The 23,225-nt window shown below is 32.7% G+C and overlaps 4 protein-coding genes across 6 annotated transcripts in view; 1 reads left to right on the plus strand and 3 right to left on the minus strand.

Annotated features, from left to right (window-relative positions):
• The window catches only part of LOC105772543 (MADS-box protein SVP), a 94,199-nt gene that overhangs the window by 56,100 nt on the left and 14,874 nt on the right, over positions 1 to 23,225 (minus strand). The window lies entirely within an intron of this gene.
• LOC105774104 (hypothetical protein) lies at positions 532 to 2,812 on the plus strand. Of its 2 annotated transcripts, none has more exons than XM_012596455.2 (5): positions 532 to 826; positions 919 to 1,022; positions 1,197 to 1,315; positions 2,260 to 2,356; positions 2,472 to 2,812. In XM_012596455.2, exons 1-4 carry the CDS (start codon positions 616 to 618, stop codon positions 2,351 to 2,353), a joined length of 528 nt encoding a protein of 175 aa, XP_012451909.1. In that variant the 5' UTR covers positions 532 to 615; the 3' UTR covers positions 2,354 to 2,356; positions 2,472 to 2,812. The 2 variants fall into 2 exon arrangements, with proteins under 2 accessions (XP_012451909.1, XP_012451908.1); XM_012596454.2 differs by having other exon boundaries at positions 533 to 826; positions 2,509 to 2,812.
• LOC105773480 (glucose-6-phosphate isomerase 1, chloroplastic) lies at positions 5,667 to 10,969 on the minus strand. Of its 2 annotated transcripts, none has more exons than XM_052632659.1 (14): positions 10,378 to 10,969; positions 10,161 to 10,280; positions 9,767 to 9,865; positions 9,565 to 9,648; positions 8,155 to 8,302; positions 8,013 to 8,074; positions 7,662 to 7,730; positions 7,462 to 7,569; positions 7,178 to 7,230; positions 6,940 to 7,078; positions 6,688 to 6,844; positions 6,432 to 6,510; positions 6,072 to 6,138; positions 5,667 to 5,984 (listed from the first exon to the last, which is right to left on the minus strand). In XM_052632659.1, exons 1-14 carry the CDS (start codon positions 10,906 to 10,908, stop codon positions 5,850 to 5,852), a joined length of 1,851 nt encoding a protein of 616 aa, XP_052488619.1. In that variant the 5' UTR covers positions 10,909 to 10,969; the 3' UTR covers positions 5,667 to 5,849. The 2 variants fall into 2 exon arrangements, with proteins under 2 accessions (XP_052488619.1, XP_012450890.1); XM_012595436.2 differs by having other exon boundaries at positions 8,013 to 8,078; positions 8,159 to 8,302; positions 10,378 to 10,968.
• Positions 16,596 to 18,620, minus strand: LOC105774232 (protein CutA, chloroplastic). Its single transcript, XM_012596634.2, has 6 exons — positions 18,411 to 18,620; positions 18,189 to 18,304; positions 17,753 to 17,815; positions 17,261 to 17,292; positions 17,010 to 17,104; positions 16,596 to 16,906 (listed from the first exon to the last, which is right to left on the minus strand). The coding sequence occupies exons 1-6, from the start codon at positions 18,596 to 18,598 to the stop codon at positions 16,825 to 16,827; spliced, it is 576 nt and encodes a 191-aa protein (XP_012452088.1). The 5' UTR covers positions 18,599 to 18,620; the 3' UTR covers positions 16,596 to 16,824.

The following is a 23,225-nucleotide window of genomic DNA, read 5'->3' on the forward strand; positions in this document are numbered from 1 at the left end:
AACCGATTTGTGAGCCAATTGATTTAATTCTTCTCTCTGGACCAATACTGTAATCGATTTTTTGTCCAATGACCGATCTAGTTTAAACGAAATTGATATAAATTCATTGGTTAATCTAAATATTTCACAAATCAATTGTTTTTCTTTTATAAAACTCTCTGATCATACTAAAATAATAATTAATAGCATTAACTATTTGGATTATTTGTCAATGGGGCCTATGGTTAAGGTTGAGAAATGTGGTGTAAATACGTGGGTTCTCCATTAAATTTATTTTGGTTAATCCTTTAGTTAGTGTTAATTATTCAGTTCAGTACTTATAATAATGGATTTTTATTGGAACTGTTGTTAAATTTGTAAAATTGGAAAAAAAAATTGGATTAATTGATGATCTTATAAAAATTGAGGATTAAATTATGTTAAATTAAAGTAAGGTGATCAAATTCTAAATTGAAGTATAATAAAAGGACCAAAAACAAATTTTGCCCTCGCCAAACTCTGCACGCAACTCAGATTTTTATCAGGACCGACTCAGTTTAATGATCAATCACGCTAGAAAGGTAAGAGAGTAACGAAGGATCGATCATCGCCAAAGTCAACGAACCGCTCAAAATAATGGCTGGAAACTTAGGATGCGTCGTCGTATCCGTTGATGGCAACGAAGGAAGCATGGACGCCTTACGATGGGCGCTCGATAATGTTAAGCTCCGACCATCTTCTCCGGACTCTACTCAACCGCCCGGTCACTTCCTCATCCTCTACGTCCAACCTCCACCGTCCATCGCTGCTGGCCTCAATCCCGGCGCCATCCCCTTCGGCGGGCCCAGTTAAGCCACTTTTTTAAATAATTTTCCTTTTTTGATTTAAATTAACTTATTTCTGATATGTGCGATTTGATTTTTCTTTTTTGAAATTCAGCCCATCTAGAAGTTCCTGCATTCACGGCAGCTATCGAGGCGCATCAGAAGAGAATCACTGATGCGATCTTGAACCATGCTCTTCAGATTTGCGCTGAAAAGAAGGTCAGTTATTATTATTATTTATTTTTCTAAGTTATTGTTAATTAAGGTATATAGGCAAATATTCTTTGGAGGTTTGACCTTAAGTGATTAATTAATTTGATTAAATTCATCGTTTTTGTTAGTATTTAACTTGCTGAGGAAAATGAATTACGAGTTTGGATATTTCTAACTCAGGCAAACGTGAAAACTCAAGTTGTGATTGGGGATCCAAAGGAAAAAATTTGTGAAGTAATTGAAAATGTGCATGCTGATTTGCTTGTGATGGGTTCCCGAGCTTTTGGCCCTATTAAAAGGTATTTTCCTCATTGCAATGTAACTTTCCTTGAATCGAGACTGGTTGAATTGTTTCATTAGACCATTTGTGTTATAGTTTTATTCATGTTGATTGAGTTCGTTTTCATGGAATTTGGTTATATGTCTGCATCACATGAATTGCCTATGCATTTCATTTAGTATTTCACATTGTTGTTAAGATGTTTTACCTTGTGAATCCTGATCATTGATCAAGGCATCATAAAAAGAGTGCTGATCAAGCATGATAATAATGGACTAAATGAAGCCTTAGTGAAGAAGTTAGCATATAGGCTAAGCTTATCAATTGTAACAACTTCTAATTGAAATGCGAAATGAAAATTTATATTACTGGATTGGGGAATTTGTTCTATTTAGTAAAGCATTCTAATATATGTCTTTTGAAGCATTGTTACATGTGTGCTCAGAAGTTTTTAACATGAATAAACATTTGTTGCCTTTCCCTATGAGTTTCATCTGTCTTCTAGCTATGACTTTTTCGAAATTGCTATTATGTTGATGATGCCATAAAGCAGTGTTAATGTTGCTTGAAGGAAAAGCGAGTCTCTCCCCTGAGATGTATCTATTCTGCTGGAAGGAGCAGTCATATACTAAAATATGAGGTCATAGTGGAATCAAATGTCATCCTATAGCGTTCATGAGATGTTTCTATTGTAATCACTATTATGTTGATGATGCCATAAATTGATGTTTATGTGGCTTGAACGGAAAAAGAGTCTCTCTCCTGAGATGTCTCTAATCTGCTGTAAGGAGCAGTAAAATACTAAAATATGAGGGTCATAGTGAATCGAATGTCATCCTATAGTGTTCATGAGGTGTTTCTATTGTATATATTTAAAATCGTCTCTTTTGTTCTTATATCTCGGGAATGAAACTATCACAACTCCTAATCGAGATGAAACTGATTAATGCTGTACGTTAACAGAATGTTTTTGGGAAGTGTAAGCACCTATTGCGCCAACCATGCACAATGCGCTGTTATGATTGTAAAGAACAAGGAAGCTTCCTCCAAATCTTAAGAGGTATGCTCTGAACCACGGTATATGCTAAGTGCCCTTTTGCAGAACCTTTTTACCTGTTGTGCTAATGCACTGCAAATTAATGATGTTCTTCTAACCGAATTTGCGATATGACCAGTATTGCTGTTTTCTTTTCTCTATGAGGTTTGTTTCAGACTTGTCACCAAGACAACTTTGTTAGGAGCTATGTTACGCTGCGCTGTCAATAAATCTATCCCCTGCAGTGGGGCTTTCGCCAGAAAGTTTCACTATACCATTCATGTATGTGCCATTACTTATTTCATTGGTTTGGGTGTGTTTGTATTATTGCTTGTGGTTTTTCTCAGTTGTTGCTAGTGGTTCTGGCTTAAGTTCCCCTTACCTATTTGTTAATCTCCAAGATGATCATTTGTTTAATTTATATGTCTAGGAATGACCTTTAATATCCTTGAAGTTTAATTTAAATTGTGCCTTCTTCCCTTTTTTTTTTTTTTTTGGTTTTTGATGAAAATATACTATGTTAAAATGTAGTGAGGAAAGTTAATGTTTCATTTAGGAAATGGATTTATCTGTTATATACGTGATAATGATGATGAAAATTTTGTATGTTGATAGTCCAATTAGCAAAAGCTTGTCAAAATTAATCTTCACGAATATGGTGAAGGGCTGGAAGGTGGGCATTCAAGAAGGAATGCATGTAATCTTTTACAAAGCTCTATGCTGTTGATTAAAAAAAAAATTATTGCCGATGAGCTTCAAGCTATGATTTGATGATTGGTATGGTGGATAAGTATTTATCTATGAGTAGAACATGCTTTAGATCTAAGTCCATTTGGTGATCAGTGTTTCAAATCAGAGGAGAAGAAATTGTTTGAATTTTTATTCGTAGATTCATGATATTCAAAATTGTTTTATGAAAAAAAAATTATAGAAGAAAGAAAGAAAGAGAGTTTTCGATTGATGCAGACTATCATGCGAACAAAGAAAGTCATATAACATCCATTTTAACAGCCCAATGACTTAAAATGAAAACTTGTTTTAGTTAAGTGATCAAACCGAAAACTAAATCATGATTAATGGTGTAGTTTAACAGGTGCTGCAAACCCTATTGCAGGCTTACAACGCATCCACAATGCCCGAGAACAAAGATTCATCGAGGGTTTTTGTAGTTCTTGAAAACTAAAGAAAGAACTTGCTTAATCACATCTTTGTTCATAGTGTTGAACCTTCATTGCAGCTTCTGGGACAAAAGGTCATAAGCAATGGTTTCTAGGACAACACCGTACTAGAATTTGAAAATAAATCAGAATTTTCTAATTAATTAAAAAAAGTCAAGTCCTTGAGTGAACATGTTCTTTGTTGTGTCTCTTTTTAAGTCTTATTTAAAGCAAACATTGTGAACTGTAGTGTAAGAGTAAAAAGCAGTAAATAAATGAAAAAAGAATGAAAATTTATGATGAAAAACAACAATTTGCCAAGTGAAATAACGGTGACTTACTGCTTAAGAAACTGTCTCCAGAGTTTCACAGCTTACAAAAGAGCAAAGTATCAACTTGGAATTTAGTAATTGAATCTATTCATTCAAAAAAACAACAGATTCGCTAAATTTAAATAGTAGCAATCCAACATTTTTTTTTAAATTTCCCCCTATTTCTCTTTTTCAAACTTGTTATTCGAGGTTTGTAACTACCCTTTTAATGATATAATCTTTGAGATTTAAGCCCACTACTGTTATTTGAATCAAATTGGATTAGTTGGTCAGTCTGGGAATTGGCTGAGTACCGATTTGAAAAAAGGAAAAAGAACTAGTGGATTTGTGAATTGGTACGGATCAATTGAACCGGACTAAAAAACTTGCAATTGAACAGGATTTTTTAACTTCTATATTCTGAATCTTTTAATAATTTATTTGATTTGAATTGAACGACATAAACTGATTGAACCGATCAAATAAAAAATCAATGGTTTGAGTTTAACTGATTTGACTACCGATATAGAATAAAAAATATTAATTTTACCACAAGCGGAATTAAGAAACTACCGTTTGTCCTTAATTACTATTTAAAATAATAAAACTAAATAAACAAAACACACAGCAGTTTCTTAATCTCGCTTGTTGGAGTTAAAAAGCCTTCACCACTAATGTATCAAATAACAATCCTTCTTATATCATATTGTTAACTAAAGAAATGAAACTCATCCTTGTATTATTATTCACTAACAATACAAACTAATACACTAATAATACATAAATACTTCATTTGGTTGGAGTGTTATTTTTTCACGTGTTTCAGTCATTGGTTAACTATAAACTAATCACAAATGATAATATTTAGTTTGTGGCAAAAGGAAAACTTTTGCTTATTTTAAAGAGCTCTTATTTTTACGATAGTTTTACTCATATTTTTAATTGTAGGTTTGAAATTGTACTAATCTTTTTTATTTTATATCTAACTATTTTTTACTCATATTTTTAATTGTAGGTTTGAAATTGTACTAATCTTTTTTTATTTTATATCTAACTATTTTAAAGCGTGTTAAATAAGCTTTTTACTCATATTATTACACAATTAACCAAACGTAACAAAAATGTTATATTTGTATTATTATTATTATTATTATTATTATTATTATTATTATTATTGTATAAGTTAATAAGGTTAGGTAGGTAGGTCTCGACTAGACTTATCCATTGGTTGGGTCACTCGATTTGGCCCGAAGGCCCGTTCGAAAACTAATAAGGTTTGGGTAAAAATATAGGCTCAAAAAATAAAGTTGGACAAAAAATAATGCCTACATTCTAAATGGCCAGACCTCAGGTAAATTTTTTGGCTTAAGCCCGGACTAAATTTGAAAAAAAAAAACTGTTGCTGTTTTTTTTTTACTAATTTTTCATTGTTTTGCTATCATTTTGCTATTATATTACTACTATTTTATTATTATTGTTTGGATATTATATAACTTTTGTTTTATTATTAATTTTTTTATTACTTTAAAAGTATTTGCTTGCTAAATTGCACTTATCTTAATATTATTTAACTATATATATATATATATATATTAAATTTGATGTATTATATTTTTAAATATAAAAATAATAAAATAAAAAATTTTAATACGGATGAGTCGGGTCGAACTCAAATTTAGTATTTTTATCCTAACCGAGCTTGAGTAAAATTTTAAGCTCATTTTCCAAGCTAGGGCTAGAAAACTCTAGTCATGGAAATTTTGACCTGACTCGGTCCATGGACAACTCTAGTCACGATAATATATCAAAACATGAAGACTCTTGTGTAATAAAAATCCTGGAAATTTTGCTCTTTTCTCTTTCAAATGACAAACAAGGAAACTGTGAGGGAATGTTTATTTCCAACTCAAAAACATTGATACAATAGGTAACAACCTGGTTCCCAGAAAAAAAGACAAGCATCGTAAACTAATTTTATTCGATTTTTTTTTTCTTTTTTCCTCTCTATAGAAAGTACAAGCTTAAAAGAGGACATGAGTTTTCATTCACTTACGCATATAATTCATCGACGTTACATTCGCCGAGGAAAACTTTTAAGCTATATGGTGAACCACAGTCTCCTTCGGCGATTAGTGCTCGGTCATTGGCGGCCATGTGTTCGATGATTTTGTATATCATTTCAATCTGCAGTAGTAAAAAAATAAGCAAGGTTAGTATTACTATTTATGTTATCATGTTAGAAGTGTCGGTCAAGGGTTATTTTGCGCATACATCGTCCGGGGCATGGCAACGGTCAGCGATTTCTTGAAGCGTCAATGATTCGGCAGGGTCTTCACAGCTGAACGAAGCGAAACAGAAAAACACTAATCAGCAAAAACAAACAACGAAAACAAGATAGGCATACAAATACCGCAAGCACAATGAAAGAACTGCGCATTGAAATGCGAGAATTGCATTTGAAGGTCATCAAGCCTTTGAATCAAAGAGGAAGAAGGGAGAGAAAAATGGCTACGAGGCAAGAAAGAGAGAATATCCGCAGCTGTAATCTATAAAGGTTCCTTAGTCGACACTTTATTAAATTCAGTGATTTATAAAGACATTCTAATTCATCAAACATTTGACATCGGATACCTGGCCTCGTTGAGCACCGCTAAAACCCGCTTTTGTAGAGCTAATACTTCACCAGCAGCTTTTTTCCCAGCTTCCACACCTACGGTGAAAATTAAATGCGAAATAGAAAAGACAAGACCAATCAGATTAATTAACCCGATAAAAATATTAAGATTAAACAGCTAGGTTGCAGAACATGAACCCAACAACAAAATATCCTGCTTATTTCACTTCAAGAATTGAATTTTTTAAAATTGAAGACAAAACATGTACTCACCGGGTTGATGATAAGCATTGATGTTGACAAGCGAGGCGTAAATTCCAACTGCTCGCTCATAAAGTGCTATGAGTGCCCCAACAGATCTAGGTGTCACCTCTTGGACAGTGACAGTGATGGATTCTCGGTCATTTGCATACAGAGCTGATCTTGTGCCCTACACAATCAATATTATAAAATGCAAATATTACCTGTCTGCATCATACGTACACTCCAAAATCCTTTGTTTTAGAAAACCGGCGCTTATCAAACCTGTAGCATTCCAAACAGGTAGTCACCACATGTAACACCCGGTTCAAGCTCCCAATCATGACCAGGGGGTCTATCACGTAGAACTTCGATAAAGGTCACAAAGAAATTATGCACACCCTCCCTCAGTTGTTGGATATAGCTATATATTGAAGATAAGTGGAAAAGGTTATTATTAGGTCTCCACATTGCTTGCATCAATAGAGATCAAATCAATTTCAAAGGTCCAAGGGAAACTTACGCGTGCTGATCTGTGCTTCCTTTATTTCCATAAACAGAAATTCCTTGATTTACCTAATGAATTAAGTAAATGTGAGAAAGCAACTCACTTGTTTATCAATGAGTAAATATTCTACACAAAACCACAAATAAAGCAAATAAAATGTTTCCCCGGATAACTAGAGGTCCAATTGGCAATCACTTAGTTACTAATATTTAGCTTCAATTAGCATTTGTACAAAGTGGCCACCAGGGAACCAAAAGTAGTCTAAAAAATGCATCCTAATTGAAGTGGTGTGATCATACCCGGTTACCATCCAGATCAAACTCCTTGCCAAGCGATTCCATAACCAACTGTTGTAAATATCTGCTAAATAGTAATAAGCTATCCTTGTAAGGAAGAACAACCATATCCTGAAGAATTCAACAAGAGAAGCCATTATTTTATTTTGAGAAACCAAAATTTGGACAACATAAGATCTGCAATATAGCTAAGAATTGAATACCTTAGATCCAATCCCATCAGTTGCCCAGTACCAACATAAAGCAAGCAATGCTGCAGGATTCTTCCTCAGCTGAAGGAAAGGAGGAAAAATATGTAAGTCAATCAGGAGATATTATCTGCAATGATAGGAGGAATACCAGCAAGATACAAATCAAAAGCATACTAAAACATGGTAGAAGAAGATGAGAAGCAAGTTTTTCCATGCTCGGAAACTGCCTACAGGCAAAACAAAGGGAATAAAGACAAGCAACCCAAAATCACCAAGTAAAAAACAACTATGATGATTCAGTTCTCCTGATTTCAGCATTCAAGGAAGTTATAGGAACTAATAAGACACCAATGTGAAACTTACGACTGTGCTCCTAGTGGCCTCATCCATCATGGATGCACCAATAAGCATTTCTCTTATGTCAACTCCCTGCAGCAACATTCACTTAGAAAAAACCGGCAAAAGTGAACTTATAACCACATTAAATATTAAATCCATGGAGTACATGCCTGAAGTGCTGCAGGAAGCAAACCAACTGCAGACATTTCAGAGGTCCTGCCACCAACCCAATCAAACATAGGGAACCTGGCTACCCAACCCTCAATCCTTGCAGTGTTGTCCAACAAAGAATTTTCTTGTGTTATAGCAACACCCTGCATTAGAGCACACGTAAGAAACACATATTAAGTTCAGAATCATAGTATTGGCGGAACCATCTTCCAGAGTACAAGAAAAACCTAGCAACAATGCAAGATTCTGATCTGAATGAAATAGTAAAGTACCAAGTGAAGTTTCTATCCAAGGGATCATTAGAGTGAACTAAGCACAATTCAAGTAGGGAGTAGGGTTTAAAATATCAATCTACCATCTAATAACTCAGAATATTCAACAAGCCCACTAAACTATATGTGTGGCAAATTATACAAAGAAAGAAAAATAAAATCATAGGGGTAGTTGTACACAATCTCCATTATGGTGGCAGCAAAGAGCAGAAAAAGCTCAAAACTATATGTGTGGCTTTAAGCATTTTGTCAAACACATATTAAGTTCAGAATCATAGTATTGGCGGAACCATCTTTCAGAGTACAAGAAAAACCTAGCAACAATGCAAGATTCTGATCTGAATGAAATAGTAAAGTACCAAGTGAAGTTTCTATCCAAGGGATCATTAGAGTGAACTAAGCACAATTCAAGTAGGGAGTAGGGTTTAAAATATCAATCTACCATCTAATAACTCAGAATATTCAACAAGCCCACTAAACTATATGTGTGGCAAATTATACAAAGAAAGACAAATAAAATCATAGGGGTAGTTGTACACAATCTCCATTATGGTGGCAGCAAAGAGCAGAAAAAGCTCAAAACTATATGTGTGGCTTTAAGCATTTTGTCAAACACATATTAAGTTCAGAATCATAGTATTGGCGGAACCATCTTCCAGAGTACAAGAAAAACCTAGCAACAATGCAAGATTCTGATCTGAATGAAATAGTAAAGTACCAAGTGAAGTTTCTATCCAAGGGATCATTAGAGTGAACTAAGCACAATTCAAGTAGGGAGTAGGGTTTAAAATATCAATCTACCATCTAATAACTCAGAATATTCAACAAGCCCACTAAACTATATGTGTGGCAAATTATACAAAGAAAGAAAAATAAAATCATAGGGGTAGTTGTACACAATCTCCATTATGGTGGCAGCAAAGAGCAGAAAAAGCTCAAAACTATATGTGTGGCTTTAAGCATTTTATGACAAATTTATTCCAATTGCAATCGAGCTAACTCTATTATGAAGCCTCTAAGATATCCGCCAATGATAACTTACCTTGAATTAAGTAACGAAGTAATATTTTGGAATGACACTCTGAAGTAGGGGAAAACAAATAAAAGCAGAAACAAGAACCTGAGATAAAAACCTGTTTTGCAAAATCCAGACCAGCTTCACGGAAGGCTTTCTGTACTTCCAATAGACCATTTCTTGTTTCAGGGGTACCTCCACTCTGAGTAGATATGTTTTTATCAGATAAATACACAAATATTTCATATAACCCATAAAATCAACGAATAATGAAACAAGAAAACCAACAGTATAGAGATTAAGGATGAATTGACGCAGACCTTTGAAATCACAATTACAAGAGTAGAAGCCAACTCAGGCCCAAGTTGTGCTATTTGATGATCGATTCCAGCAGGATCTGTATTATCAATAAATCTTATCTGCCAGCCAATAAAGAGAACAAGTTATTAATAGCCTATTCCAATCATATACATATAGTTAAAACCTAAAATCATTCAGTTGCAAAGCTAATAAAAAACTCGAAACTGAAGTTAGAACATTGCTGTAACAAATCTATCAGCAGACTAAACCCTCAAAGCTCATTGCCAATAAATAATGAAGTGTCCTATTCAATTTACTTTAAAAAACAATCTACTTACACGAAATTGGATCAAATTGTGCAAAAAAAAGAAACAAAATTGGTATTGTACTCCGAGTGAAATCCAAAGAGCATACCTTAAGAGGAGGATTATCAGGAGCCAATGCTTCCGCGACGAACTGCGGGCCCAGAGCCGAACCTCCAATGCCAACTGAGAGTATTTGAGTAAAACGACCCTCTGGAGAAGGTGGTTTAATCTGCAGTTCAAAAACGGATTAAACAATTTGATTACTTAAAACATCCACGATCGATTAGTTTGTAACTGCGAGTTAAAGCCGAATCGCCAAAACTAACCTTACCGCTGATGACGGCATCAGCGAAATCGCAAACGGCGGCGAGAGTTTTATCGATCTGAACTTGCAGAAACGGATTCGGCGCGAGTTTCGCGTTCCTCAACCAATAGTGGCCAACCATCCGTCCTTCATCAGGATTGGCGATGGCGCCTCTTTCCAGTTCCTCCATAGCCTTAAACGCGGCTTGAAACCGGGGCTCCATTTCGGAAACGAACTCATCCGAGAACCCGATCCTACTCACATCGAGGTACAACCCGAGCTCCTTATGCTGGTACAACCAATCAACGTATCTCCTCCAAAGCGCTTTAGGATCTTTCTCGAGTCCATCTTGCTTAGCCTGCTTCAAACCCGCGACATCATTCGTTTTCGACAAATCAGCAGATAATTCACGAGCAACAGAGTGTTTAAAGCTCGAGTTAGAACGAGTCGACACTGCGAGTGAGTCTTTGCGAACCGGACTGAGTTCACCGCCGATTCTGTTATTAGGCTTCAACGATGGAAAAGAAGAACATAAGCCTGAAACAGAAGCCATTGAAGAAATTATGAATTGAAATGGCTTTGTTGTGAGTGGACTCGTTTTATTTAGAGTGCTGTGCTTAGGAGTTGAGTTGCGGAAGGTTATTTATGTCTTTTTGTTTATATACGGCTTGTTCGGAAGCGAAAGGTTGTACCTTGTTCACTCGTTGAGTGATTGGTTGGTGAAGATGCTGGAAGGGACGTAATTACAGTGACGCCCTTGGAATATTCCTTTCACCGGTTTTGACCTTTGGAGACCGTTGAAAGTGGCAGCTTGTTTTTGTACATCGAAAAATCCGTCGCACTTTTTGGATTTAGGACAGTGCGCTTATTTTATTTACAAACAAAATTCTACTAATAATTAATTAACTAACAAAAATCAAATTAGATTTTTCAAATCCTTGTTTTATACTACACTTTTCGAGTAAAAGTATCATGAATGTTATGTAGTAGGAGTCGGGTTATATTTATTATCATTGTACATTAAATCAAAGAACAATTTAATTATTTCTGTTAAAATTTTCATCTATTTGTACTATTAAAAACTGACTTGATTGATCAAATAATCAGACAGTGATAGGGGCGAAGCCATGAATTCTTTTAAGGGAGGCCAAAATTTAATTATAAAACTTTTAATAGATCCAAATGTGATTTTATCATGTATTAATATATAATTTCATTGCTTTTTAAAGGATTAAATAGAATTTTCTTCATATTTAGTGGGGACAAATTGAAATTTTACTATAGATTAATTTGTATTTTTTTATTATAGAGGGATTGAATTAAAATTTTCCATTTGTAGGGAGAGGCAAGGCCGTAGCTCTGGACAATAACTCGTAGCATTCCTCGTGCACCTCATGCTAATGTATATGGACTAATTTACACTTTAATCTAATAATTTACTTATTTTTTAAAGAAAAAATAAAATGTAATATGATTCCAGATACAAAGGCCATTATAGTACTTTTACCCACTTTTGGAGAAGTAACCACAGTTAAAACCCAGTTTTTATATTTAGCAACAAAATACTATTAAAATCAAATGATGACCTTCGTTTATAATGTAATGTATTCTTTTTTCTAATTTGTATGTAAGGTATATAAATATTTTTTTTATTAAAATATGTTTTAAATACATAATAATGTATATTTAAATTTGTAATTATTACCGATTGAGTCTTAACTCGATTGATATTGTTGTCAATACAAGATGGCGTGGATTCAAGTGTGATGAAGCGTATTATCCTCCTATTTATGAGTTATGGAATATGATCAGCACCTATATTTTAATATTTATATATTATATTTTAAACTCTATTTTAAATATTAAAATATTAAAATGAGCTATAATAAAAAATATTTTATTGAAATTTTATAATGTTAACAAATTTAAACATTGTTTATATTATTTTTCACTTTATAATATGATGTCTAAAATAAACATTTTATTTTTCCAAAACGTTTTTTAACAACAATACTGAATACTTAAATATCAAACAGAATATTTCATAATTACTTTTTCACAATATTTTTCTAAATTAACCCTAAGTCACTTATTCAAAAATTAAGAGTTGGATTGAGTGGGTCGCTCGTTCGAGTAATAGATTGACTGATAGCCTTTGTAAACTTGTTGTTAATAAACGTTATACCTTTCTAACGACACCTATGGGCTTATACTTGTCGATGCTTGTTAATTCGAGGTAATGCTTTGGGCCCATTTTTTATCAAAAAAAAAAAATTAAGAGATGAAAAATGGGATAATCCAAGATCTTTATGTAAATAAGTTAACATATCTGTCCTAGATTTGAATGTGGTAAGAAAATAAAAATAAACATTACATTAGAGCATAATTATAAAATAATTATTTTAAAAAATTTGAATAATGATTTTTTTATTAAAACAATATAAAAATGAAATGAAATTTCAAAATGATATAAATTATTTATTAATATAATAGGTTATTGGATGTCACGTATACCATGGGCGACACAACCTAAAATACGGATTAATTATTACTAAACAATTATTGAAATAATAGAATAAAAGAAAAAAGGTAAACTTTAATTTAGGTCCCTCAATTTTAGGGCAAAATACAAAAAAAAGCCCTATTTTTTTTAAATTTACCGAAATGGGCCCGGTATTTTATTATTTACCGGAATGGGTCATTTTCCCCGAAATCGCGTCCACGTCAGCGCAATGTCAGGGGACGTGTCAGTAAATCGCGTCCATGTCAGCGCGATTTGCTTACGTGGACACAAATTGTGCCTACGAGGACGCGATTTGCTGACATGTCCCCTGACATCGCGCTGACGTGGATGCGATTTCGGGAAAAATGACCCATTCCGGTAAATAATAAAATACCGGACCTATTTCGATAAATTTTAAAAAAATAAGGCTTTTATGTGTAATTTGCCCCTAATAATACATATTAATGTATTACTGTAATATGTAACTCAAATTATGTATTGTAGTTAATATTCATAATATTGTAGCTCAAATTGTCAATCCGTCTATACTATTGTACTAATAATATATATTAATGTAATATTGAAGAGTTAATTGATTAAAAAATAAATGCAACAAGTACAAAAAGATTCAAAATTATTACCAACAAGATTTGAACCAAGGTACTAAGGAAAAAGAGCAAACATCTTAACCAACTAAGCTAAACTAATTAATTGACATATTATAAAAATACTGTTATTATCTTAATTATATTACTTACGTTCTAACGATTTATCGGACCTATTCCATACACGTGTCAAATCAGAAAAAATAATACAATAATTCTGTAAAAAAAATCTGGTGTTTGCTTCAAATAAATAAGGAAAATAATGATTTGAATGTTTCAAAATTTAATTTTAAACCGAAAAAATCAAAATTTAGAGGCAAAAAATGATCTTTTTCGACGAAAATTGCGGCAAACCGCCTTCGGCTGTTTGCCAGCGCGTAGATCTTGAAAAGTTATTCGAAATAAAAAAAAATCGTCTCAATCGGACAACCGAGCCAAAAGTTATGGCCTTTCAAAGTTTTCCAAGCTAAAAAACATAAATTGTTCATGAATTATTGCTTCCATGTCAGCAAATCGCGCATACGTGGACGCGATTTGTCGCCATGTAAGTAATCGCGCTGACGTGGACGTGATTTGTTGACACATCCCCTAACATCGCGCTGACGTGGACGCGATTTCGGGAAAAATGACCCATTCCGGTAAATAATAAAATATCAGGCCCATTTCGGTAAATTTAAAAAATAGGGCTTTTATGTGTAATTTACCCTCAATTTTAAACTTTAATTTGCAGTTTCAATTATTTTATTTAGTCCTTGCTTTTAATGTTTTTTAATTTAATTTACATCTTATATGGTTTTTAAAAGGTGAACTACTAGGTTGTTCACCCAACTTTTAGAACGCTTTCATTTGAGTCACTCAAAAAGAAATAAGATGATCGTTAAATTTTAATTCAGGGTCTTCATGACACTTGATTAGAGGTATTTATGGATCAGATTCAGGTTGGGCTTAAGTATGATATTAATACACATTATGTTTTCCCAAGTCCGACTCAGCCCAAAATATAGATCTAAAATTTTAATCAAATTTGTTCATAATTTAAATGGCTAATTCAAGCCCATTTTACGTTTGCCTATATTATATTTTTAATTTAAAAATACATATTTATATTATATTATTTTAACATTTAATAACTATATATATTATTTATTAAAATTTTATATATAATCATCTCAACAAAATTTTAATGTTTACATTATAATAGTATTATCTGTTACTATAAAAATTATAAACTTAAAAAAAAAAAAAGTCAAGCTTAGGTTTTGAATGTTTAAGCTTAAGCCTGACTCATATTTTAAACGAACCTATTTTTTTTTTTTGTTCAACCCATTTTTTGAATCTAATATTTTTGCTCAAACTCTTCTGAATTTCAAACAGACCTTCAAGCTTGAACAAATAATCCGGCTCATGAACAGACCTACACTGGACCACTATATTTCGCTTCTTTTCTTTTGTTTGAAATTATCAGATTATGATTAATTTTCAATTCTAATATTTTTGTTGAGATTATACGATAATGATCAAATTTCAATTTTAGTTCATGTACTACATTTTAACTTGAGATTTAATCTTTATATTTTATTGTTTGACATAAATTGATACATCAACTTTTATAATATCGTTATTTATTTTAAATACTTTATTATAATTAAAATACTTATGTGAAATTTAAGAAATCCTAACGCTATTAAAATTAAATTCTTGAATATCAAGTGAGGTTTTTTTTTCTTGAAATGTCATACCAATGAATTTAATAAAAGAGTTTTAACAAGATTGATAATGGACCTAAATTTTTAAATTTGAAAAATAGAGATTAATTTTTAAAAGTAAAAACATGATAATTAAATTCCAAATATAAAAAATATATATATAAAAACTTAAAAGCATATTCTATCTTTTAAATTTTTTATTTTTTTTTCACAATTTAATCCAAAATAATAATATCTATTAGCACTACAGAGGTGACTCGTTGTCTCAATTTTGTGCGGAGTCAAATTCTCATCGATGCCGATCAAGAGAAGCATTTATTTTGATTTCCATATAAAGGACACGACGAACATAAATACCCTCTTTAACTTCTATTCTGATGGACTGAATATTTTTAATAAAGAATCGTAGAAAGATGCGACGATTTTTTCCAAAAAAACCCCAACGATAGGTTATATTTTGGGTAAACTACATCATTAGTCATTAGATTATGAGTAAATTTCTATTTTGATCACTTAACTAAATAAAGTTATAGTTTGGTCACTGAACTATCCAAAAAATTTCTTTTAAGTCACTGAACCATTAAAATATTTTTATTTAAGTCATTAGACTATTAAGTTTTTTTTTAAATTGGTCTACCATCAAGCTTCAAACGACGATTCGACAACCAATATGGTGGATCAATACCCATTGACGAGTAAAAAAACATACATTAAATCCAAATTGATTTGACGGCCAATGTCGAAAATCGAAGAAAGAAGATGTTTGAATTTTTATTTGCAGATTCGTAACGTCTAAAGTTATTTCATGAAATAAAATTGAACTTTAAAAGAGAAAGGGAAAGAAAACTTCCAATTGATGTAGACAATGCGAACAGAGAAAGTCATATAATATTAATTTTAACAACCTAGTGACTTAAATGAGAACTTTTAATAGTTCAATGATCAAATAGTAACTTTTTTTAGTTAAGTGACCAAAATGAAAACTTATCCATAATTTAGTCAATAATGGTGTAGTTTACCCTTATTTTTTGGGTGGATTGTAGAGGTATCTATAGGCTTTTGGGTGGATTGTAGAGGTATTTATAGGCCAAATTGGGTTGGGATCAAGCTAGGCTCATACATCAGTAAAAGTAAAATGAGTAAATTAGTTTTGTATATTAAATTAAAGAGCAAATTATCCATTTCGATTGTTAAAAGGACAAGTTTTTAGCAATAGAAATTGATGGAATTTTTAATAAAAAGACCAATTTACTCTTTGATCTAATATATAAAGGCTAATTTGCCCATTTTCAAGTAAAGGGAGGCGAAATGCAATCCAACTCGTAGTACAAAGACCTCCATGGTACTTTTACCTATCAACATCATGCATATATGTATTATATGTTGTTACTCAACACGAGCTAGGTAACGTATTTCTACTTGTAAATTGGAGAACAAATAATAGGCTGCATTTATCAGAGCAAATTCCTTGTCTTAAAAACACACCAACTCCAACACATCTTTTTTCCTACGAAAATAGATTTTAATCTTTCCGATTACGAACATGACATGCTTCCTTTATTCGAGTCAGATGAAGCCATTCATAACACAACCATAACTGAGCACTTACATGTTTTCAGACATTCATGCCAGCTCATATACTACATCCGAGAAGTTCAGTCCCTTGTACTGTTTTTAAGCCATTCTAGATACTGGGGGCTGGCCCCAGTGATTGGCAAGGCAATAACTTCGGGCACACTGAGAAAAACAAAAACAGAAAAGGTAAAGAGGGAGTTCAAAGGAATTCAGGTCTTTTAACATTTTTGTTGAAAAATATACAAGAGAGAGGTTTTGCGCTTACTCATATTCGTGATTTGCCTTCACATGCTCTGTTAGAGCTTCCAAGAGGGATTGCCTTGTCTTGATTATGAGCATCTCCTCAGGATCTGAGTTTATCTGCAGAACCGATAGAAATGGCATTCGGTTAAACAAGCTAACTTACCTGAGTCCTCAGTTGTATAAAATGCATATAAACTTAGCTACGCAAGTCCATCAGAAACGTTTACTTTCATTAGTCCAACAAAAGCAAGTATCTTAGAGAATGTCTCGTACCTTTCCCTCCCATAGGTACACCGACTCCAGACCTGCAATCACGATATAGCAAACCTATCTCAGAAACTATTGTTCAAGTGAACACAAATAAAAATATAAGGAGTCTCTCCCTTGTGAAATTACGAAAGAAAAACAAGAGCATGTGTCATAGGAGAGGGAGGGAAAGATCAACTGGTTTCGATTAGAGGGGTTCTGTACAAAATCACAAAAATCTTGAAAACATCTACACATGCTTAGAACCTACTGTCATTGTTTCAAAGCAAGGGATTCACGCTGCAAGGTGGCTTGAGACACATTAACCGTTTAAAGAATAATAACCAGCTCGATCATTTCAACATTTACTTTTTCTTAAACAATCAAGATTAAATCGGTAAGCTAGACCCGAAAACAGATCATGAACAATGATGACACATAAAACACTAAATTCCATAACTCACATGGTTGAACATATAACCATATGATGACCCAAATTAAAAGAGCTATATGCATAACCTGGTACTATATTTACACAAGCTGCAAGTTTCTCTTTCACGATGCTTCCAGCCAACTTCCTACCTGCATGTATACATTGTGCATTAATTAGAATGGTAGTTTCAAGTTTCGAGTTTCAACTACTTTAAACATGCACCACTTAGTAAAGGATCATCCAGAAAATTCATCAGCCACTTTAAAATAAGGAAGCCATAACAAAATATAAAACCCCAGAAATTTCTACATGACATGGTGCCAATTAATAGCGAACCCACAAGATTATAACAGATGAGAAAGCTTGAAAAAAAATGAAATATGATCGTTTATCAATTAGCTATTTTCCCAATGTAATTGCTAAACACGATTTCTTTCCACAAACCCAGATTCCATTTGATTACAGTAATCACAGTTACCCTTCTCAGCACACACACAAAAAAAAGAGTTTAGAAAAAAGGACCTGCTTCTCTGTTAGGAACAGTAACATAGACGACGATGCTTGGAACAATGTTGCTATTCCCCTCCATTTTCACAGCCTGAACGGTCTTATCTGCTGATTGGGTACTAAATTTCGACCTAAGAGAAGAATCCCAACGAAGATTAGAGCTTAAATTAAACAGAAAATCAGAATTAAATCTTTTTAAAAAAATCAAATGCGGGTTGCTATACTTAATTAATTTACCTTTCTATATGAACAAAATGGGGAGACTGAGGACAACTCGTCTTGAGGTAAGAGGAAGAAGGGAGTATTGAGCAGAGACTGGGAAACCCCAAACCCAGGACGCAAAACGCACCGAGTAGTGGGATACGGCGTCGTATTCTTGCCGATGAAACAAGGTTCGACGCTCTAAAGAAGAGACTGGAAGCCATTATGAACAGAGTCTGGCATTATATTGCCTTTATTCAAGATTTGACCCCTAAATTATATCAATTTTTTCTTAGGGGTGTCAATTATTTTGGAATAAACCTCAAAATTAGACATGAACTTTGATTTACTATGCAATTTGATATATAAAGTTTGATTTGGTGCAATTATACCGATGAAACTTTGATTGCGGTTCAGCTGTATACATAAAACTTTAATTTTGATTTAACTGTACATATTTAAATAAATACATCATTTATTTATATATTAGATAAATATAATAATTTAAATATGAAATATGTAAATGTAAAATTATTCTATATTAATACTTGTATTAGTATTTTTTAAAAATTGAATCAAATAAATAATTTATGTATAAAATTACACAAAATCAAAATTTATGTAAAACTGTTATGGGAGGTTGAATCTTGGACCTTTAACGAAAAGCATTGTCCCACTCAGAGATTTTGTCTCTCACACTCCAAGGAAAGCATTGGTTTATGTAAATATGACCTGCAAGCTCACGAGAGAGGTGTAGTATTATTAGAAATATTAATTATGCAAGCTACACCTACGAGGGGTCGAATCAACCAAGGCTTAAATGCCTTACCTTAGCAATACTAACACCCCTTCCATGAGCTTGCAAGTCATACCTAGCCAAGTGGTACCATGTATGTTAAGGTAAGGCATTTAAACATTGGTCTATGGTTCGATATGCAACTTGCATAATTAATATTTCTAATAATACCAACACCCATCTCATGAGCTTGCAAGTTGTATCTACATCGATCGAGACTCTCCCTGACTCCAATCAAGTTCTCCTCAGAATAGGAAGACAAAACTCCTGAATGGGACAATACTTTCCGTTAAGGTTCGAAACTAAACTCCCCTCAACAATAACATTATACATTTGATTAAAATTCATATATAATTTTGAGTGCGATAGGCATACTAATATCATATGAATAGTGAATATGATCCACCAACTATTTCATATTGGGCCAGAAATGAATTTGGAAAAATAAATAAAAAATTAAAAACTAGGGCCCAATCTGACCCAACTCATATAGTAGTTTTAGGCTCCTTCCATGGCCCATTTAATATATAAAAAGATGGATTTTATTTGATACAACGATGAGTCGAACGCTTAACTAATAAATCACAATTTACTTATGCATTTTTAATCTCTTTCTTCAGGTTAATGTATTGATCAGTTTTCGATATGACTAATTGATTTAGTCCATTTTAAACAACCATAAGAATTACGTGGTTTTTTTAATAAGATAACAAAAAACGATATTTTTATTTAAGTTTGATTATTAATTTGATAACACATTATAATAATCAATCCCGATTATAATTATTTGAATGTATTAACATTAATTTATTTTTCAGATTAATCAAAAAATGATTTGAGTGACAAAATATAATATAACCTTGTGTTTTCTGTAAAGCTGAAAGCATATTAATTGGACTAACCTCTCCTAGTGGAAGCTAATGTAGGATTATAATTTTGGAAAGCAAGAGCTACTCTTTACCTAACATGTTACAGAAGCAAACAATATATATGTACTTTATTATATACCTATATAGTTAATAAGACCCAAAGAGGCAATGTTTAGACAAACATATAAAAATAAAATGGAATAAAAAATAAAGAGGAAAGTAATAAGAAGACAAATGAAACCAAGACATGGATGGGCTCTATGACCTAAGAGGGACTTTGATTTCACATCCAACATCCCACCAATAACCTTTGCCTGCCAGCCAGGTTGGCTTGGCAGCTGCACCATTTTCTTTATTTATCAATTCACAATATTTGTGTTATATTTTTTTATTTTGGGTTAAACATTCTCATTATTGATACGGATCACTAACAAAGAAGTCGTGATGGAGGAGGGGAGTGCTGGTTCACCTGAGAGAAGGAAAGAGGAGGAAGGAGAAGAAGGAAGTAGTGATGATAGGAGGAAGAAGGATCCCTTACTTTCTTGGGTGACCAGATTAATATAGTGAGTCATTTCTTATCTAGTAGTGTTGTATGGCAGTTCAAACGGTATCCTGCACGATTGTATGGTCTGGTCAGGTGTTGCCGCTATAGGTCAGTTATCACCATAGTATATGTTGCATGATCTCGCTTGTGTCATAGGTTGCCCTGCCCTAGCACTTTTGTCCTTGAGATTGCACTAGACGGTTAAGCCAATATAATCTTGCAAGGAGTGTATCATGAGGGGTGAATTGTGGACCATCCGCATGTTAGTTTACTAAGGCGCCCATGAGGGGTCACTTGCGGATCATGCGATGGCCTACCACGTGCCCTTCTCTTCTAGGGGTATTACAATTGGTCTTTGTAAGTGAACATGAGGTACACGTGGCATGTCATATGTCACTATTTAGTTATTCCGTCAGTTTTTAACAATACAAATGAATAAAATTTTTAATAGAAAAAAATTAATTTGCTCTTTTGATCTGACGTACAAAAATCAATTTGTTCATTTTATGAGTTGAGAGAACAATATGCAATTCGACTTCTAGTACAAAGACCTCTACGATTCTTTTACCAATTTTTTTTTAACTTCATCCATGTATTTATATAATTATGAAATGCAAACAAAAGTGAACAAAAAAAGTAAATTGGAACAGCCTCCTCCATTCTTGTACAGGCAAATGGTCCCCATATTCTACTGTACAGACTCCCAAAAGCTAAACCAGTATGCCCCTTTTATCCTATATTATATATACACATATTATATTACTTTGATAAAGAGACGTAGATTAAGCCAAGACATGTAGACTTTGCCAGCTCAAATCTGGATTAAACACCATTTAATTAATGTTAATGACTAATTAAGTTGGTCAAATTAGACAACAAAAGGATTATTAAAAATAAAAGTACATATATTACACGAGAGGCACAGGGCCATGATCATAGATCCACGTGGGAAATAATATTTTATATGGACGGTGGTGGGAAGTATGAATAGTGGAGACACCGGAGATACGGCGGATGTTGTGGATGCTTTTGATGGCGGACCACGGCGTCGTTTGCAGGCGTTGCACATGCCTATGATGACCAAAATAACTCAATAAACGCAATGTGATCACACTATGAAACCTTTTCTCTCTCTCTTTTTTTTTTGGTCAAATTCTAATTTTGGTCCCTTTGGGATTTAGTGCTTGTATTTTAATTTGGTGGGTTATTATGATTTGGTATATGAGTTTGGTTTCGATGTTTAGTTTGGTACCTAAAATTTTTTCAATTAATACTTGAGTTTTTCTTTGTCTCATTTAAGTACTTAAGATTGGTTTCAATGTTCAATTTAATGCCCGAGTTTTATTTGTCTCAATTTGGTACTTAAGTTTGGTTTCAATGTTCAGTTCAATACCTATGGTTTTTTTTTTCAATTTGATATTTGCGTTTTTCTTTATCCCATTTGAATACCCGAATTTGGTTTCAATGTAGTGTCTATGTTTTTTTTTTGTCCCAACGCATGCTAAAAATTCATTGGACTACATGATGTTTGATATGTGTACCAAATTAAACATCGAAATTAAACTCATGTATTAACCCTAATTTGACATAATTCAGTCCCTTTATTTTTACAATTTCATTAGTTAATTCAAATAGTTAATGGCATTAACTGTTCTAATTAATATACTAATGTGATTTTTTTCTTAAAACATCCTTCCAACAATAAAAAAATGTCTATATCAACATTGTGTTAACTAAATCATATGTAATTGAAACGTAGATATTAAATACCAAATTTGAGCATAGCAGAGGGACTAAAACCAAAATTTAACCTTTTATTTTAAAACTTTGTATTGATTTAAAATGACCAGATATGGTCTTATTTTTCTTTTAAAACATATGGTCTTTTTTATTTTATTTAAAATCACTAGATATGTTATTTTTTTAATGGGGTGAATCTCAAGAACTTGCTTTTGAGTTTATTAGGAAAATGGATTTTTTAAAAATATTGATTAATTAGTTAAAACCCCAAAAGGCCAAAGCACTAGTAAAACAAATATTATTGCTAATTTAATCAAAGTTTAATTTGTTAATAGAGTAAAGCTACAGTATTGATCTTGAATCTTGATCACTGTTGATTCCCTCATTTTTAGTTAATATTTACTTTGTATAATATCCGTGGATATAGCTCTTGTATTTTAATTTGATCATTTCGGTTTTCGTACTTTTAGAATTTTAAAATTTTAGTCTTGATCACCAAACAATAGCTATTAACTTCTTTAAGTTAAGTTCTTCTATTTTAAAATTTGGTGCAATAAGTATATTATCGCATATGTAATGTCATGTCACTTTGTTATTTTCACATATTACTCACAAAAAGTCAGTTGATGGATTTTACGACTGTCATTTGCATTAAGATTAAATTTTTGAAATTCGAAAAATATAGCAACTAAGAATGATCCAGTTGAAAAATATGAACTAAATCTACAACTTCACGCATAATGCAGGACTAATAGTAAAATTTAACCTAACAGATTTAATTGCTATATATCGTTTGGTCAAGACTAAAGTACAAGTACAAGGTGTTATAGGTTCCGATCATATCCGCTTTCTTTTGACACAATGCTTAGAACTACCCATAGCCCCTCCCCAACCCATGAATC

The sequence above is a fragment of the Gossypium raimondii genome, chromosome 6, assembly GCF_025698545.1.
Source record: "Gossypium raimondii isolate GPD5lz chromosome 6, ASM2569854v1, whole genome shotgun sequence".
In the NCBI taxonomy this organism is placed as follows: Eukaryota; Viridiplantae; Streptophyta; class Magnoliopsida; order Malvales; family Malvaceae; genus Gossypium; species Gossypium raimondii.

Excerpts from the sequence above, each read along its gene's own strand:
- LOC105774104 (XM_012596455.2), top strand. The coding sequence starts at position 616 with ATGGCTGGAAACTTAGGATGCGTCGTCGTATCCGTTGATGGCAACGAA. Across the intron at positions 1,023-1,196 it reads AGATTTGCGCTGAAAAGAAG|GCAAACGTGAAAACTCAAGT; the intron begins GTCAGTTATTAT and ends TTTCTAACTCAG. Across the intron at positions 1,316-2,259 it reads GCTTTTGGCCCTATTAAAAG|AATGTTTTTGGGAAGTGTAA; the intron begins GTATTTTCCTCA and ends GTACGTTAACAG.
- LOC105773480 (XM_052632659.1), bottom strand. The coding sequence starts at position 10,908 with ATGGCTTCTGTTTCAGGCTTATGTTCTTCTTTTCCATCGTTGAAGCCT. Across the intron at positions 10,281-10,377 it reads ATGCCGTCATCAGCGGTAAG|ATTAAACCACCTTCTCCAGA; the intron begins GTTAGTTTTGGC and ends TTTGAACTGCAG. Across the intron at positions 8,075-8,154 it reads TCCTGCAGCACTTCAGGCAT|TTGACATAAGAGAAATGCTT; the intron begins GTACTCCATGGA and ends TGCTGCAGGGAG.
- LOC105774232 (XM_012596634.2), bottom strand. The coding sequence starts at position 18,598 with ATGGCTTCCAGTCTCTTCTTTAGAGCGTCGAACCTTGTTTCATCGGCA. Across the intron at positions 17,105-17,260 it reads TGTACCTATGGGAGGGAAAG|ATAAACTCAGATCCTGAGGA; the intron begins GTACGAGACATT and ends TCGGTTCTGCAG. Across the intron at positions 16,907-17,009 it reads AAGGCAAATCACGAATATGA|TGTGCCCGAAGTTATTGCCT; the intron begins GTAAGCGCAAAA and ends TGTTTTTCTCAG.